The 16806-nt window shown below is 40.9% G+C and overlaps 1 protein-coding gene across 1 annotated transcript; it reads left to right on the forward strand.

Moving 5' to 3' along the window:
* The first annotated feature begins 1234 nt into the window (after nucleotides 1–1234).
* Nucleotides 1235–11740, forward strand: LOC106805214 (PHD finger protein 23-like). The gene is made up of 5 exons (XM_014806723.1): nucleotides 1235–1349; nucleotides 3782–3822; nucleotides 4795–4905; nucleotides 6534–6696; nucleotides 9242–11740. Exons 1-5 carry the CDS (start codon nucleotides 1328–1330, stop codon nucleotides 9454–9456), a joined length of 552 nt encoding a protein of 183 aa, XP_014662209.1. The 5' UTR covers nucleotides 1235–1327; the 3' UTR covers nucleotides 9457–11740.
* Nucleotides 11741–16806: the final 5066 nt, after the last annotated feature.

A 16806-nucleotide genomic window follows, 5' to 3' on the forward strand; every position in this document is an offset into this window, starting at 1 on the left:
AAAAGTAAAATTAAATATTGGGGCAGGATAAAATATATGAATAATGAACGTAAATATAAACAGATAGCGGAAGCAATGGAATTGGGCGAATTCAGATCAGACTGGAGGAGGAGAACTAGGTTCCTCATAACAAAGTTTGACTCGGATAGGAGTCTAGACAAAGAGTTAACGGGGGGTATTAAAGAATGGAATGTTAGAGTGGAAAGAGCAATTAAACAGAGTGGTACTACCGTCTGGAGAAAAAGGATAGAAAACAAGAGTTCGCTAGGATTGTATAAAGAAAAAAAGATGCCTGGTAAAGAGTCCTTTTATGATAATAGTCTTGGGAGTAGCCTGCTCTTTCAATGCAGGGCGGGATGCTTGCCATTGAATAAACGAACTAGAAACTGGGGAGGCGAAGATAAATGTTTAATTTGTGGGAGAGGAGAGTTGGAGACCCTGGAGCACTTTTTACTGGAATGTCCTGAATATAAAAACCATAGAAAAAGTTTTTTACATATGATTAAACGTACTAAAACAGGTTTGGAGACAACAGAAACCTCACATGGCATGCAGGAGGAGCTCTTGAAAACTCTCCTGGGTTTTAGGGTTGGCAGCAGCCTTATTGGTAATATTACTATAGTTCAGCTTACTAAACAGTACCTGGAGATACTTTGGGGAGCTAGATCAGCTGCACTCACAAAACTATAAGGAAGCACGGAATGAATTTTCTCTTTTTAAAAAAATTCTTTGCAGGGAAATACCGATCTAAAGGTCATACATACATACATCCATACATTCATACACAATTACAATGCTATACAACATGAAGAAAAAATATATACAACAACAACAAAAAAACTTCAGCATATTCTGTACTAGTAAAGTGACAACATGAAGAAAAAATAGATACAAGAAAAAAGAAGAAGAAGAAGAAAAAACTTCATCAGTCCATACAAGTATAGTAAGAGGTGTAAGATTCCATAGGTGTAAGCAAATGACAGGTACGTGTTTTTCGGTCGGAACGTTCGCAGGAATTCTTAGATATGTATAATTTAGTATACTATTTCGACGCAGGGAACTATATAAATCCACCTAACTCAACTCCACCCACCCGCGCTCGGTCAACCCATAGCTCAAACCGACGCCATAAGAACAGAAATTGTCAGTGGCCTGGGCGAGCTACGTTATATTGACGTCATGCATGCAAATGATTTGGGTCACGACCTTTGCGGGGCATTGTGGGATAGCACGTTTGTCTAACAACAAATTTTAGTTTTTGGCACGAATTTATCGTTATAAATTTGCTGTTTTCTCCGCTGATAGTGCACGGGTCAGCGAATCTCTGATGTCTGCCGGTGTATTTAAAGGTATATAATCTGAATTTGAAGTGGCATGTATTTTCCACTGAATAATAACGAGGTAGTCACCGTTAATGTTTGTGTCATGTTTGCCAGTTGCGTTCGACATGTCTGCTGTACATGGTTTTCAATCTTTTCCATTTGCTTGTCAAAATGGCCACTCAGTTTTTAGGAATGTGTCCGCTGCCGAGTCCACTATTTCAAGACATTAATAGGTGTTCCGAAATCTTAGGGTTGTGTATAATTCGCTAATAAATCTTCGGTGGAAACCGTTTGACGTGGTTTTCTTTTGTCGGCCATTACTGGCTAATGCTTTTGCATTGTAGTTCTGTCAAATTATCCTCTACAATGTGTACTGAGCGGTCTGTATGTATCTATTTTAAACAGCACACTGCACAGAGTGGTCTCAACTGTACAAACCATTTTCTTTTGCGTATTCCGTAGTTATACCCCTAAGTTTCTATGATCCCTACAGTGGCAGTTTACATGATTTCGATTTGCGAAGGAACCATGTTTTACTTTTAATAATCTTTGTCAAACTCAAGGTAATACTAATATAGAGGTGTATCATTGTATGTGATCACTATATTACATTTGTGTGGTGCTAAACTTCTGTTATGTACGTTTATCCTCCATTTCGTCTATCTAATTACATTAATGGGAAGTAATATTAATAATGTCTTGGTGAATTTGAATTTGAAGTTGGATCTGGTGGATTGTGCAATACCTAAAACATACATGTACACCATGGTACAGAAATCCATGTGATCCAGATTGTCAATTTTTCACATATTCTATACAAAAATACGTGTCTGGTAATGTTAAAGGAATAATAGGTCCATTGATTATGCAATGTTGACGAATGCTAGAGTAACTGGCACCATGTGTAGTTAATAAGTACATTACCTTGTAGCCAAACGCATATTAGTTTGTCCAATATCACTGCTGGTTACTAAGAAATGTCTAATTGAAATCCGCAGTCCAAAAATCAGTTATTTACAGTTTCAAACTGCTGCCGGCGAAGCGGGTGTGATACAGATTTATAGTGCACCGGACATTTTCGCACGCGTGCTCGGCCGTACGCAATGCTATCATCAGTGATTTCGTAAACATGGACGCTCGTGAGAAGAAACTTTTTGTCAGGGCTGTCCACGTGCGTCCGTGATTAGTACGTGTGTTTTAATCTATTTCCATGTTTAGTCCGTGGCCGTGGTTACACCGCTGACACCTCCGTTTCATATGACGTCCAAAACATACGGGCTACACAAATGTTTACGTCATCGCTTGACTCCTGGATGACATTTACGGCACGTAAATGATACGTTGATACATATCAACAACCGATTTCAAGTCTTGTTTGTAATGTAACCAGCAGTGATATTGGACAAACTAATACGCGTTTGGCTATAAGGTAATGTACTTATTAACTACACAAGGTGCCAGTTACTCTAGCATTTGTCAACATTGCATAATCAATGGACCTATTATTCTTTTAAAGCCGCACAATGCGCATCCAAACGCTAATTTCTCCAGTACTAGACTAGCAAATACTTCGTGTCATGCATAATCATACTACCTTATGGCAAAATAAACTCTAGTTCCTCCCATTTCACTGCGCGTTGTCTTATAAAAGGTATTTTGAAAATACCTCCAATGTTGTTGAAATTCTTCGATGTTGTGTACAGTTTCCCCAATCTCCAAGCAACCGTGCAGAGGTGCCGCGGTACAGCGGTACGGGCGCAGCAAAGATAAAAACATGTGACGTCACGTCACCACTTCGATGTTATGTTGTTTGAAACAATTTAGCGTTGGCGCCTGATTACCTGATTTCGCACCTCTTTCTTGTTGGGAACGCGCAGTCAAATGGGAGGAACTAGAGTTTATTTTGTCATAAGGTAGTGTGATTATGCATGACACGAAGTATTTGCTAGTCTAGTACTGGAGAAATTAGCGTTTGGATGCGCATTGTGCGGCTTTAAGGTTAATGTGTACCAATCTTGTAAAGGTAGGTGACGACCATTAACTGTTAGTACAGTAATGAACACCATGTATCTATATAGAATGATGGTCGGCTTAATGTCAGCTCAATCATACTCCCAACCGGACGAGTCTTAAATTATAGTTGTGATCTTTAGTGTAGTAGTTTAGTACCCAAAGAACTTCGGTGTGAAACATGTATGTGTAATTGGAGTTGGTAGGCTTTATCAGTTATGAATTGAATAGTGTGCTAGTGCATACACTGTAAACTTGCTTCGCAGGAAAAGTGGGGAAAAGAAACATGATAATCAGCCGTTTATGTGGTTTATGGTTTAAGATTATGTGACGATGTGTATGACGACATCTGTCATAGAACTTACACCACAATATATGCATATATGTATACACGTATATTTTTCACGGCGTGTATGTATCGAGTTGTTCACACTTGCCCTGTTTTGCAGCTCCAAAGGCCATCAAAGCTGAAAAGCAAGAGTCGGAAGAGGTAAGTGTTTCTTTGTTATATATCCTGTTGAATAATTTTCTATCAAAGCAACTTTGGGCTTTCTGTAATCAGAATTTTTTTTAATTAGATTGGCATGATGCATGAAAATTATTGTACATGTAGTGTTCAATGCATACATGCAAGCGATACACAAATTTGTAAACGTAGCAAGATTCCTTTGGTTCACGAATTCTCGCTAAATAAAGTACATAAATGATTCTTGTGTCTAAATTATATTCGCGAATGTAATCTGCAACAGTCTAGTTTATGCTAGTTTATGTTGAAACATGCAATATACCCATCAGTATTAAGTATAGTACAGGAACCTTGTCATTTCTGTTACATTTGGCAATTTATTATCATATAGCTCAATGTATGATTGACCACTGTGTAGATTCATCTTGATTAATCATTGGTATTGTAAGCTACTATATTCTGCTCTTTTGATATTGCTTTAAAGAAGACATAATATATTTGAAAATTTACACGTTCTTGCATTAAAAAGTTACGAACGCATATCTGCATTCTGTAGGGCAGATTATGAGGTTCTACCATTATATACCCTGACACTAGATTTTCTTGCCAAAAATAATAGAAACTTTATTTTCTGAGAGCCCGAGTTGTAAGTTTTATCAAGAGTGTAATAGAGCTCAAGTTTGACACAAACGTGGTAGTACTATTTCACATTCGTCAATTTTTGCGTTAAACTACCGGATACGCTTACCACGGACTATCTAGCATCATAACGTAGAGTACAATCATTGGCACCACACCGCTGACGAGTTATCTCATCAGTTGATGTAATGACGATGACAGCTTATCTTCAATGTTACATGCTTTCGTTGACTGAGCTGGGGTCGGCGTCAGATATTCTGTTGCACATGGTTATCTGATTCCAGGTTCTTGAACCGTATCTTGTACATGACGTGTGAGAAAATATATATATATAGATAAGAACTTGTGATATTTCAGGTGAATGGGCAGATGTCTCCAATGCCGAAGCGACGGCGGACGGCCGAAGATTTTTACACATTTTGTAATTATATCCTTGAGCATGAGCAGTATGAATTGAAGAAGCAAGAGGTAGGTATTCTATTAAGTGGTGATGCAAGCATTTTGTAGTTGCAACAAAACCCTAGCACGGTATGTGGTGTGCCCATTATGTATACGTACTGGCAGCTTGCCTCTGTTGTAGAAATATGTTAAAAGCTTATTTGCTTCACTGCTTCCATAATATTTCTTCAACAGATTTGGTTGTATATGGAATGCAGGTTGCACAGCTTGTGAATTTCGAGGCAAGAGCACTTGCTTTGTTCTATATAACATCTTTTTATCTTAAAAATCTATACGGATTCACATTGTATTCATGGAACAAAGTACTTGTGAATTCTCATTAACATGAAACAAGTTAATTAAGATCTTTATTCACACATGCCCAATTATTAGGAACTTGCTAGCTGCAAATAAATCATTGAACTTCTTTTAATTAACATGCATAAAGTTAATGAGATTTAAGCTATTTAATTCATGTAAAAACTGCACCACCACAATTACACTCAGGGCAAAGCAGCTAAAACTGCTGTACTTTTATTACAGTACTGTACTGAGTTATTTTTTGCATAAATTTATAATTGTATCTAGATGTTGCTTTCTGCCCATGGATGTGAATGCATTTATTATGAAGGATTTCTATTTGAACGTGGAAGATTTATATTTTACAGCAAAATGTAATAAGGTAGCTTAATAATATACTTTAAAGTCGAAATTATTAAGAATGAATACTGTTACACTTACAGCATGCAAATTCTGCACTAATTGTTATATTTTTCTCAATTTTTTTCTTAATTTTGTATCGGGTATTTAACTAGTTATTTAATTATTGCAATATTGAGGCTTGGTTAATTGGAATCACCGTATCACTGTCCATACCTCAGATACCTGTATATATGTGGGTCAGTGGACCGGGAAATAACAGAAATCCATTTAAATCTTACGCACTCGCTGGGCCGCTGGCGTTTGTTTCATTGTGCACTGTGAGTGTGAAAAGTTCAGGGAGTGTGCGGCGCTCTTATAATTGTGCATTTGTGTATTTACCATTGTGATTATATTATTATTAATTCAGGTGTCGTATATGATTTCTGACACACTTCTGCAGTTGTGGATTTGTTGGTGCGTGCTTGCATGTGTCCGTGGTTATCTAACAAGTTTGTGATTGCTTTAGGTTATCATCCATGCATAGAAAGCCGTTAATATCACATCAAATTATCACTGAATTAATAAATCCTTTAAATCATATCAGGCATATTAGGTATAAATTGGCTTAGCTTTCAGTAACAATTTGTTGGCTCGATCTAGATCAGGGTCAACATAGACAGTGACTGTGATATCAAGTATAATAAACCATGTGTTTAGTGTAGAAAATAAACAAAAATAAGCGGGGAAATATTCCAAATATTCACTATAAATGTAAAAATCGATGTCCGATGCTGCGCAACATTGATTTTTTAGGCTTCTCGAAAGTATATGTCGACGATTTTATCGACGGTACCTTATCATTCCACGGCTACAACGGTATTAGCTCTCGATTTTTTTATCTCGTGTCTTGTACAATTGCCGCTGCGCGTTTTTAGCCGCCGAGCTTGTCGGCTCGCGTGTTTGTCTGCGGCAGTGCGGTCGTTTCTGACGCGTCGTTTCATGTTCATCTCTTGCAGGAGCTCCGGTTGAAGAACAGCAGTCCACTGGACAGCACGGGGAGCAACAGCGGCACAGAGAGCGTCCTATCCGAGGGACCGAACAGCGGGACGACGCCGCGCAGCAATGGCCTGACGCCGGACCGCAAGAACGCGAGCGATCTGGAGACGGGAGCCGATTACTGTATGTATTGCGGCACGCGCGTGTCGCACGGTCGCGGTTTCAGTCCCTCGCTGTCGGTGTTCACACTTACCATTTACGCTTACCACCACCACTGTGGCATCAGCACTGCGGCATCACCACCGTAGCATCACCACCGTAGCATCACCACCGTAGCATCACCACCGTAGCATCACCACCGTAGCATCACCACCGTAGCAGGCATTACCACTGTAGTATCACCACTGTGGCATCACCACCGTAGCAGGCATTACCACTGTAGTATCACCACTGTGGCATCACCACCGTAGCAGGCATTACCACTGTAGTATCACCACTGTGGCATCACCACCGTAGCAGGCATTACCACTGTAGTATCACCACTGTGGCATCACCACCGTAGCAGGCATCACCACTGTAGCATCACCACCGTAGCATCACCACCGTAGCATCACCACCGTAGCATCACCACCGTAGCATCACCACCGTAGCATCAACACCGTAGCATCACCACCGTAGAATCATCACCGTAGCATCAACACCGTAGCATCACCACCGTAGAATCATAACCGTAGCATCACCACCGTGGCATCACCACCGTGGCATCACCACCGTGGCATCACCACCGTGGCATCACCACCGTAGCATCACCACATGTTTGCCTCACAGTGGGACGCCACATCTGTTATCGTTCAGTACTTGCGACAGACATGGTTTGTTTCTGTTGTTCGCTAGATTGGTTTAGTTTGATTTACTCTGCATGTCACGTGTAGTGTTATTACTTGCACCATACAGTACATGAGGTGCGGCACTACTGCTGCACTGTACCTGTTGCAATACCAATAAAGCTAATTTTAGGGCAGTCAAAGAAGTGAGTAAAAAAAACACATTAACATTGAAGTAGCACTGCAGCACGTCGACAATAATCATAAGTGAACTGTATAAATATCACCTAATCCTAATCTAACAAGCAGTTGGACAATCTTGTATTTAGGTTAGTGTTCGTATATTAGATATTACTAGTATATGCGATCAGGAAAATCGGTGTTTGTTTGGCTAATATTTTTTTTAGCTTGCTAGCCAATGAAGAGTAAGTAAAAAATGCAGAGCACTCTTAAGTCTCTAAAATCAGGATCGCTTCTTCGGCTATTAAAAGATATACATACATGCGCACAGATCCATGATAAGCCCATGCTGATCTCTGCAGGGTGCTTGCAAGAATATCATAGTTGATTAATATGAGTGAATAGAACATAGATGTAAACAGGATTTGGAGTATAAGAATAGCGGTGGCTCTTGTTGTCCGTCGTCATCGTTTTTGTCATTGTTTTTGTTGTTGTTGTCGTCGTTGTTAGCGTCATCATCATTATTGTGATAGAAACAATAGTGGTAGTGGTAATAGTACAGTACACAATCTATTATCCGAAACCCTTGGGACCAGACACGTTTCTGAATTCGGAATTTTTCGGATTTCGGAATGGTAGTATAGTACAGATATACATGCCGTATATCCTGCAACTAGCCAGTACTAAAACTCCCAACTTTTCAAGAGGCCAAGTGCTGTACCGGTACAGTACAATATGTATGAGTAATGCCAAACACATTTTAATATTTGGTCAAGTCGAGTGGTGTGGTCTTTGGTGTGCAGGTGACCTCCACGAAAAAACTTTCGGTCTTCGGAGGTTTTCGGTTTTCAGAATTTCGGATAATAGATTGTGTACTATAGCTTTAGTCACTGGTTTTGGCACTATCAAGCCATGCCAGGTTTATTGTGTCATGGTGCTCAGTGGCTGTAATATTATAAAACTCTTCACATCACTTTTATATGCGATCAGTGAATCGATGAACATGTCTCAGTGGGCGGAGGGCTTCATCGTAAACACAATGCATTCTTCATTGGTGGTAATTTAGCATACATCAACATCATGTATTTTTAATGTCAGTTAGGTGGGTCACGATTAGCAAAAAAATTGGTTGCTGAAGTACGTGTCGGGAATGCAGTATTACGCCATAAGTCATCTACTGATCATGTTTGCATCTGCCCAAGGCTGTTGTCAGAATGGTGGTGGACCAAAGTTGTGCCAAACATACAGCTGTAAATATTAATGTGTGTCATTATTGAAAGTCGACTGTGCCGTATGAACGCACTTGTGTACAGTTGACACCTACCTGTCTGACACAGTCACTTGCAAGTCGCAACACAAGATAAGTAACACCTGATTTAACGGTGCCACGCGGCACACACTTCTCACTGCTAACACGTGCTCAGATATCGTCGACGACATGGTCAACTAGTAGCGCTCAAACTTGTCCAGGGCGTTACCAGCCTACGAGCTGCCAGTCGGTTTAAGTCGCGCTGTGTATTCGATAAGGATCAAAGTCCAACGTGTTTCCCTTCGTGGTCTTGCACCGATTTGTCCGCGGCACGTGGAGTGTGTGTGTGTGTGTGTGTGTGTGTGTGTAGATAATGTGCGCGTATTGACACAGGGTTTGCGAAAGCCAGCGCGCGCGTCGCCTGTGATTGGTTTTATGTCGGTCGTGACCCCGCCGATTTTTCTGTGCTTTGCAGACGAGGACTCCTGGGACGTGGTGACCTGCTTCTGCATGAAGCCGTTTGGCGGCCGACCGATGATCGAGTGTTCGGAGTGCTTGATATGGATTCACTTGTCGTGCGCGAAAATTCGCAAGTCGAACATTCCCGACGTGTACATTTGCCAGCGGTGCCGTGAGAGCCGCGCCTCGTCGCGCAAGTCTGACCGAGTGAACAAGCGCGACAGCACGTAGGCGAGTGGCGCCACCTGTCGATGCGCGAATCGTTCTTCGTCGTCGTTGTTGTACAGTGAAACACCAGACAGTCGTGCGAAGATCCGCCGCCAATTTTTTTCCCGTTCGCGGCGAGACCCGGTGTTTGTACGTTGCCCGCAGACGCTGCGGCAGTGGCGGTTGTCGTCGGCCGTTTCTTCTCCGTTCAGTGGGAAACACGTGAGCCGGTAATCGTTGTCTGAACGTGGGCATCGCTGTTGTCAGGCAATGGCTTCCGCTGTCTGTGGCCAGACGTGCGAGAGCGAGAACGATCATGAAAAGGAGGATCATGGAAAGCCTGCGTGTGAAAGCCGCCGGTGCCACGCTCGTCGATCTCCGTTATTGAAAGCAAGCGACTGTGAGAGTTTTCTCGCATTCGGCCAGGATTTAGAGACGGGATCTTCGGCAAGCGTGCTGCTGACACTACAGAGTCTACTAGTACTACTGGGACGGTCTTCGCTATCGATGTGTGTCGGTTCCTAGCTGACGATTCAACTCCGGAGACAGATATATTCTTATAATTGCCAACTGTGTGTGGTTTTGACATGAGTGTTTGCTATTAGGGGGATAAGGAGATCACTCTCAACTTTCTCCTACTTCCTGGGAGGTTCTGCCTCACGATTTACCCGAGCGAGTGAAATTGTAAGATTTTGTCCGTTACGTGCCACAGTCAGCGGGAGAAGTCGATGCCATGTACATACATGTAAACTAGAGATGATAACACTTCATGTAAACCATTGGAGGGAGATTGCACTCTGGATGATGAAGTTTTACAATATTTTGTGCTATATGCAGAAGTGTAATTGTGCAGCAACCCACCGGTGTGTGTGCGAGTATCGTCACCCCAGGCCAGTATTGGGTAAAAATCTTAGTGAAAACCGAGTTATGATACCTTACAAATGTACTAAGTACTAACCATAGCCTCTATACGTAAATATGTACATAATGTAGCAGCAGGCATACATTGGTGATGATGCGATTGCGTGTGTACACGTGCGTGCGTGCGCCCATTTTGTTGATGGCCGATATGTAATTGTCTGCGTATATGCATAGTCATGAGAGATGTGCATGCACATCTTGAATGTAAATGACAATGTTTGAACTGCTGAACATAAGAGTTCACCAACTATTGTTCGAGGACATTTCTGCAATAAAACACGTTATTCACACTATTGTTTGGAAGCCCTGTCTCATGACGATTGTATCGCTGGGTCATTGTCTCATTGGATGGTTGTCTCACTGGATGATTGTCTTATTGGACAGTTGTCTTACTAGGCGATTGTCTCATTGTACAGTTCATGGAACGATTGTCTCATCTATGATTGTCTCAACTAATTTTATCTGCATCTTCATCTCAAACGAAACGCTTGTCAATAATTACTGGTTATAATTGGTTATATTTCTAATTGAGGCTGCCGATGTTGCATTACAGTGGGAGTATGGGGTTATTAGTAATAGTAGCCATCGCCATGCATTGACTGTGTTGATATCTTCATGTTGTCATAGCGAGGGTAATCTTGTGAATCCATTTGCTATTTACTTGTATACATATCACAAGTGTAATGAGTCGGAAACCATTTCACCTTATTAAGCTATCATTTTGATTTCACGCCTTTTACTATTTTAAAGGTAATTGTTCGAATGGATTGTAATTTTATTATGAGTTGGTTTACAAAACATGCCAGTGAAATCCGTTCATTCCCACAGCCACAGTAAACAATTATGTTTTGACATTTTAAAATGACATTGGTCCGATTAACATGGTAACTGTGAGCGTGATCTTTTCTGTGATTCCTTCAGTGACGGTTCTGTCCTGCAATACTTTTCTAATGATAGTGTTGACCTTTAAACCACTGTGACACCAAAATGGACTGAATTGAAATTAATCCTAACTAGTAATACCGTTTGCAATTCGCATAAGCATTTTGGAATTCCTTTTTGGTGATTGATAGATGGATTAATCGTTGGACCCTAACCATTATGATACTCGATGTTCTGAGAAAATTATTAAAATCAGCGGAATGCCAAATTATGGTTTGTCGACAGCTATGCGCGCACACCTAATTGGTCTGAAAATATAAATTTTTAATGAAGAAAATTGGCTTCATTTCACGCTGATGTATATTCGTTGTTAGATTACATTTACGAGAAAGAGTAGGAACGATTGCTAACGTACACCAGTGTTCGTGGCAGTCAGAAACCCCTGCATTTTACGTGTATTGAGAGCCCATCCGTGACCATTAAAACATCCTATTCCTGATCAAAATTCTTTATTCAGCGTTCGTGTACAGTGTCGTTTTATTCTATCAACCTGTGTTTCATCTTCGTTTGTCAACGTGAGTAGGAGATAGTTGTATGGTTATGTTCGAGTATGTTTACCGATGGATATGCAACTGTGGATTCGCTCGTCACCACGTACTAGGATTGTACATAAAAGCGTGTATTAGCATAATTGATTATGCGTCACATGCGCAGTCGCTGTCATGGTGTACACAAGGTGTATCGAGATTGCGTCGGGTTGCAGTGGTTAGCTATTCTTCGTACACTCAACCATTCTTTCATCCCGCTCACTTCCCCCTCCCCCTATCTCTCTCTCTCTCTCTCTCTCTCTCTCTCTCTCTCGTCGCTGGCTCTCTGCTCTCTCCTCACTCTCCATCTTCGCGTCTCGAGTCTCTTCGCATCTCTCTCTCTCTCTCTCTCTCTCTCTCTCTCTCTCTCTCTCTCTCTCTCTCTCTCTCTCTCTCTCTCTCTCTCTCTCTCGTGTGTGTGTGCGTGCGTGCGTCTGTATTTCTGTCGTTTTTTCTCGCTTGCTCCCCCTCCTGTTTGTTACTGCCTTTCTCTATCTTGCCCCCCCCCCCATTCTCTCTCTCCATCGCGATCGGTCTCCTAGCGCACAACCGACAATTTCTTTATATTTGATATTACAGAAAACGTTACATGCGATAATCTTCTCTGTGATATCTCATATGTATTACAGTCACCAGTCAGCACTGTGTGGTCTCAGTGTGATGCGTATTGTTACCATAATATTGTAGTCTTATGGCAATAAAACTAATCACGTTATCGTCATATGTTATGGCCTGTAACAACCAGCAAGAGAATTACACTCTTGTAGAATAATACTTTTGTTCGATGAATTGTTGGTTTAGCGCTGATCACGGTTTGAGTTGCAGTGACGGCAAAATGCGTCACAAGTAGTGTCATCAATCGATTCATTCCTTCACAACTGTGTTATGTTTGTCCTTACCGGTTCCATGGTTAGCCTCACAGTGCTATCGGATTGCATTGCGGATACTAAGGAAATGTAATATCGCCTGAAATAATGATAAAGCAATGTGCAATGACGAGCGGTACAACTAAAGGTGCATCGCTGTCATCATGTGTTTTCCTAACGAACTATTGCATCTGCAGTTGGTCAATCACACATCTGTGTACATGTACATAGTGTATAGACTGAACTATCTTTGTTAAGATGTATTTTCTTGTACATTTTTCTGGAGTAATAATAGCGTTAAAAGAAGAAACAATGCTGTTTTCGTTATTTGTTCTTATTTCTTTTGCCGATATGCTTCTATGAATTATTCTTCCACTAACACACTGCAAAGTAGGTCAAATATCGTTACATATATATATATATTATACATTGATCATACTAGGGCATTAAAATACTGGATTATTTAGGACGGTGTCATTCCGATGTACGTAGATACAAATTTATAATACCTCGGCACTGGTACTATCACTCTGTAATTAGATAACAGTTTTACCAGCAACCCAGAAAAAAGTAACCAGGATTATGGGTAGAATCACGGTAAGTTAGATTAAGCGTTCTAGAGTACCTGAACTCCGAGTATCAACATCTAAGGTAACCGGTATGCTCGAAATAAAGCCATGTGTCTGAAAACTTTCGATGCCAGAAGTTGTTAAAAGTGTGTTATACAAATTTATCCGTCGGAATTTTGCGTTCGTATCACCGAACAAATACATAAAAGGTTTGCCTAAATAGAGTGCGAATTTTGCCGTATGTAGCTACGCCGCCTACGTTTCCATTTTAATACATACTCCGATTAAAATGACAATTGCTGAATTATTCTCTTTGTAAGTGTGTCATGGCCCTCGCCCCTTCCACATTCTCTGAACTATGGCCTTCCCCGCCACACTTCTCCCTCTTTTCAGCAATTATTGGATTCGTCCCATCATGCGTACCTGGGGCCAAACTGCATGCCGACTGCATGCAGTGCCCCTTCGTACACTCAGGATGAGTGAAGTGAGCGTGAGCGTGAACGTGAGCGTGAGCGTGAGCGTGAACGTGAGCGTGAGCGTGAGCGTGAACGTGAGCGTGAGCGTGAGCGTGAGCGTGAACGTGAGCGTGAGCGTGAACGCACGTGAAGTGAGCGAGAGTGAGAGCGCCATCTCTCGGGGTGTTTGACCTGGGGTTCGAACTTTATGAATCTGCTGGTTCTGAAATATCAGCACAGGTGGGGTGTAAAGACCACATTCACGGAGAAATACCGCGCTAGTCCGGGGGACATATATCAAGTTGTACTACCCCGGGGATCTCCTCTCTTTACAATCTCTCCATCCCCCTCTCTCTCAGTCTTTCTCTCTAGCTATCTATCTATCTATCTATCTATCTATCTATCTATCTATCTATCTATCTATCTATCTATCTTTCTGTATACTAGCTAGCTGCATATACTGAGCGGTTGCGATTGAATTTGTCTGAAATTTGGATGAAATTGTCCGGTCCGCCTGGTCCCGTAATACATGACAATTTCTAAGCTGCCGTGGAGCTAGGGCAGGCAGCTCGTGCATATGCACGCGTTCTTGTTCACGTTGTCATAGCTAATACAATCATGACTACACGCTGAGACTGTAATTAATACAATGACGTACAATTTCGTATATGCATTATTAGCATAATTAGCATTTCGATGCATTGTTATGGCAAGTTACCGTACTTTCTCCTCCTTCACCAGTCAGAATTTTGCCTTTGAACTCATCTCATATTCTGGTTATTGGATGGTGGAATATTGCTGGATATCTGCTGATTGCTGGTGGAATATCTGCTCGCGTAGCATGTTTTTGAAAGCATCGCTGGCGTTAGCGCCAATAAACCGCTATTGTGTTCATTTTATTATATACATGATCGTGTAGAAATTAAAGAACAAAAACGCGTTCCTGTAAAATTTCGTTTTATTATGCACGATCATCATCTCAGTATATGTATTTTTATATTTATGTTTTAATTCAGCCCATAAATACTGAAAACACTTCAGTATGGTGGCCGAGATGGCTACGGATATTTTTATTATTTATTTTTAATTTATTTTTATTTCAAATTAATTTTCATTCCAAATTCATTCCAATTCATTTAATTCAATTCCATTCATTCACTCCAAAAATAAATTCCAGGCGCAATTTACTATGCAAATTTGACCTCCTTTGCGCAGATAGCAAATTTAATAGGGTCTTAATAGTATGATATGTATGGCAGTAGGCCCCCATATCCCCTATACGATGCATTCAGCTAAAAAAAAAATGCTGGAGCGGCACAGGCATCTCGCTCCCCTTCTTGTAGGATATCTCCTGTACTTTTATTTATTATTTTGTTATTATATTGTTTAAAACACGCAAATAATATGCTTTAGTAAATCCGACTACCCCTTCGTAAAAGGTGGATGCAGAAATTGAAAGAAAGCTATTGGGCAGAAACACAATTATCTTGATAAACATGCATGCAATACACATTTGGTTTACTTTTAATAACAGTCGAACTTTTATTATTAATTAAGGTTGTTAGAATACATGAATGCTTGGATGTCTAATTTTAGTCTAAAAAAACAGCTCCTAAAGGTGACAACATATTTCTTGTCGTCTCCTTCCAACACAGGCTCGTCATGGCGCTATACGGTCCTGTTCTTAACGTTTTCATTCATTAGATATCGTATCTAAAACATGAAAAATCTATCTGAAAAACGCGTGCTATAGACCTTCGCACGCAGATGCCTTGATATATTCTGTCGGCCCTCGTGGTATCTGCCAAATGTCGGCAAATCTGCACAATTTTACCCTAATGACATAAATGATAACTTATACAGCAAAACAAAATTATTAGCCGATCAAAATAATTTAACTCTGTAAGTATGCGACGGCTAGTGATGCGTCATTTATCACGTTTCGTGGACAGGGAATTTCACGAACCTTGAACATTCAGTTTCGGCGTCATTTTTACAGTAGAATTATATTAATTTACGGACGAGATTAATTACATTTTATCGCATTTGTTTGTTTTGATTACACAAAAATCAATATGTTGCGCTGTGCTATATATCAATATAGTAGCAGTTAATAAATCCGTATCGCGAATTATCTTGGCCGGAACTTGTGGGCATCCCATCGTTACCACGCTGTACCTTTTAATGAAAACATTAGGCAATTTATGTTTGCCAAGTTTCGCCAGTTAAGTAAACTCGAGTTTTCTGATAACATTTATATATAACATTTAACGTATGTATCTGTTCACATAGTAAAGTATTTCTGCAACGTAGCCTACATTAACACGACGATGATTTGAACTGTAGGTTGGCGGCGCAGGTGGGGTGGGTGGTTGGGTTGGGTGGGGTGGGAGTGGGGTGGGGTGGGGTGGGGGGTTCACGGCTAGCGGCTGTTCAGTAGCTTCGTACACGTTCGCACTTATTATAATAAGGTGCTTATTATAAATAAGGTACACATCTGCCTCCTTTTGCTATGTCTATACGCATGATGCTTAAGGAAATATTTGTAATAGCAGGTTCTATACCTCGCATACATCTCGCTTTATATATATGCTATACAGATTCACATACAACAATATTTGTCATATAGGAAGAATCTTCCTATGGCAAATAGTGTCATATGAGAGCGTATATTATGCGTATGTCATATTTGTCATAGATGCTAGCAGAACATGCTGTGTATATATATATATTATATATCCCAGTGTATGCTATCTATGGCTAGGAAATCCGTGTTGTGTTTGCGTGATTGGTCAAATACGTCGTTTTGCTCCCCCGTGTGACACACGAAACGTGCATTATTATGACGGTGGCGAATGAGTATTAATTTTGCAAACACGAACGTCACGGTGAATTCTATCACGTATGCAAGCGCCAGATGAATAATATGTCAAACTGTAAAAGAAGAATATGAGTAAATAGTGGCTCACGCGAGTTTTTAATCAATATTCGCGCCGCGGTGATTGTGCGATGTTCCACGGTCAGTGCCGTAACTTCTGGGTGGTTGTGGCGGCGGCGGTGGTAGCGGCGGTGGCGGTGGCATGCTGCAGGCTCC

This window comes from Priapulus caudatus, unplaced genomic scaffold (genome assembly GCF_000485595.1).
Source record: "Priapulus caudatus unplaced genomic scaffold, Priapulus_caudatus-5.0.1 Scaffold105, whole genome shotgun sequence".
In the NCBI taxonomy this organism is placed as follows: Eukaryota; Metazoa; Priapulida; class Priapulimorpha; order Priapulimorphida; family Priapulidae; genus Priapulus; species Priapulus caudatus.

Excerpts from the sequence above, each read along its gene's own strand:
- LOC106805214 (XM_014806723.1), top strand. The coding sequence starts at position 1,328 with ATGTCTGCCGGTGTATTTAAAG. Across the intron at positions 4,906-6,533 it reads ATGAATTGAAGAAGCAAGAG|GAGCTCCGGTTGAAGAACAG; the intron begins GTAGGTATTCTA and ends CATCTCTTGCAG. Across the intron at positions 6,697-9,241 it reads GGAGACGGGAGCCGATTACT|ACGAGGACTCCTGGGACGTG; the intron begins GTATGTATTGCG and ends TGTGCTTTGCAG.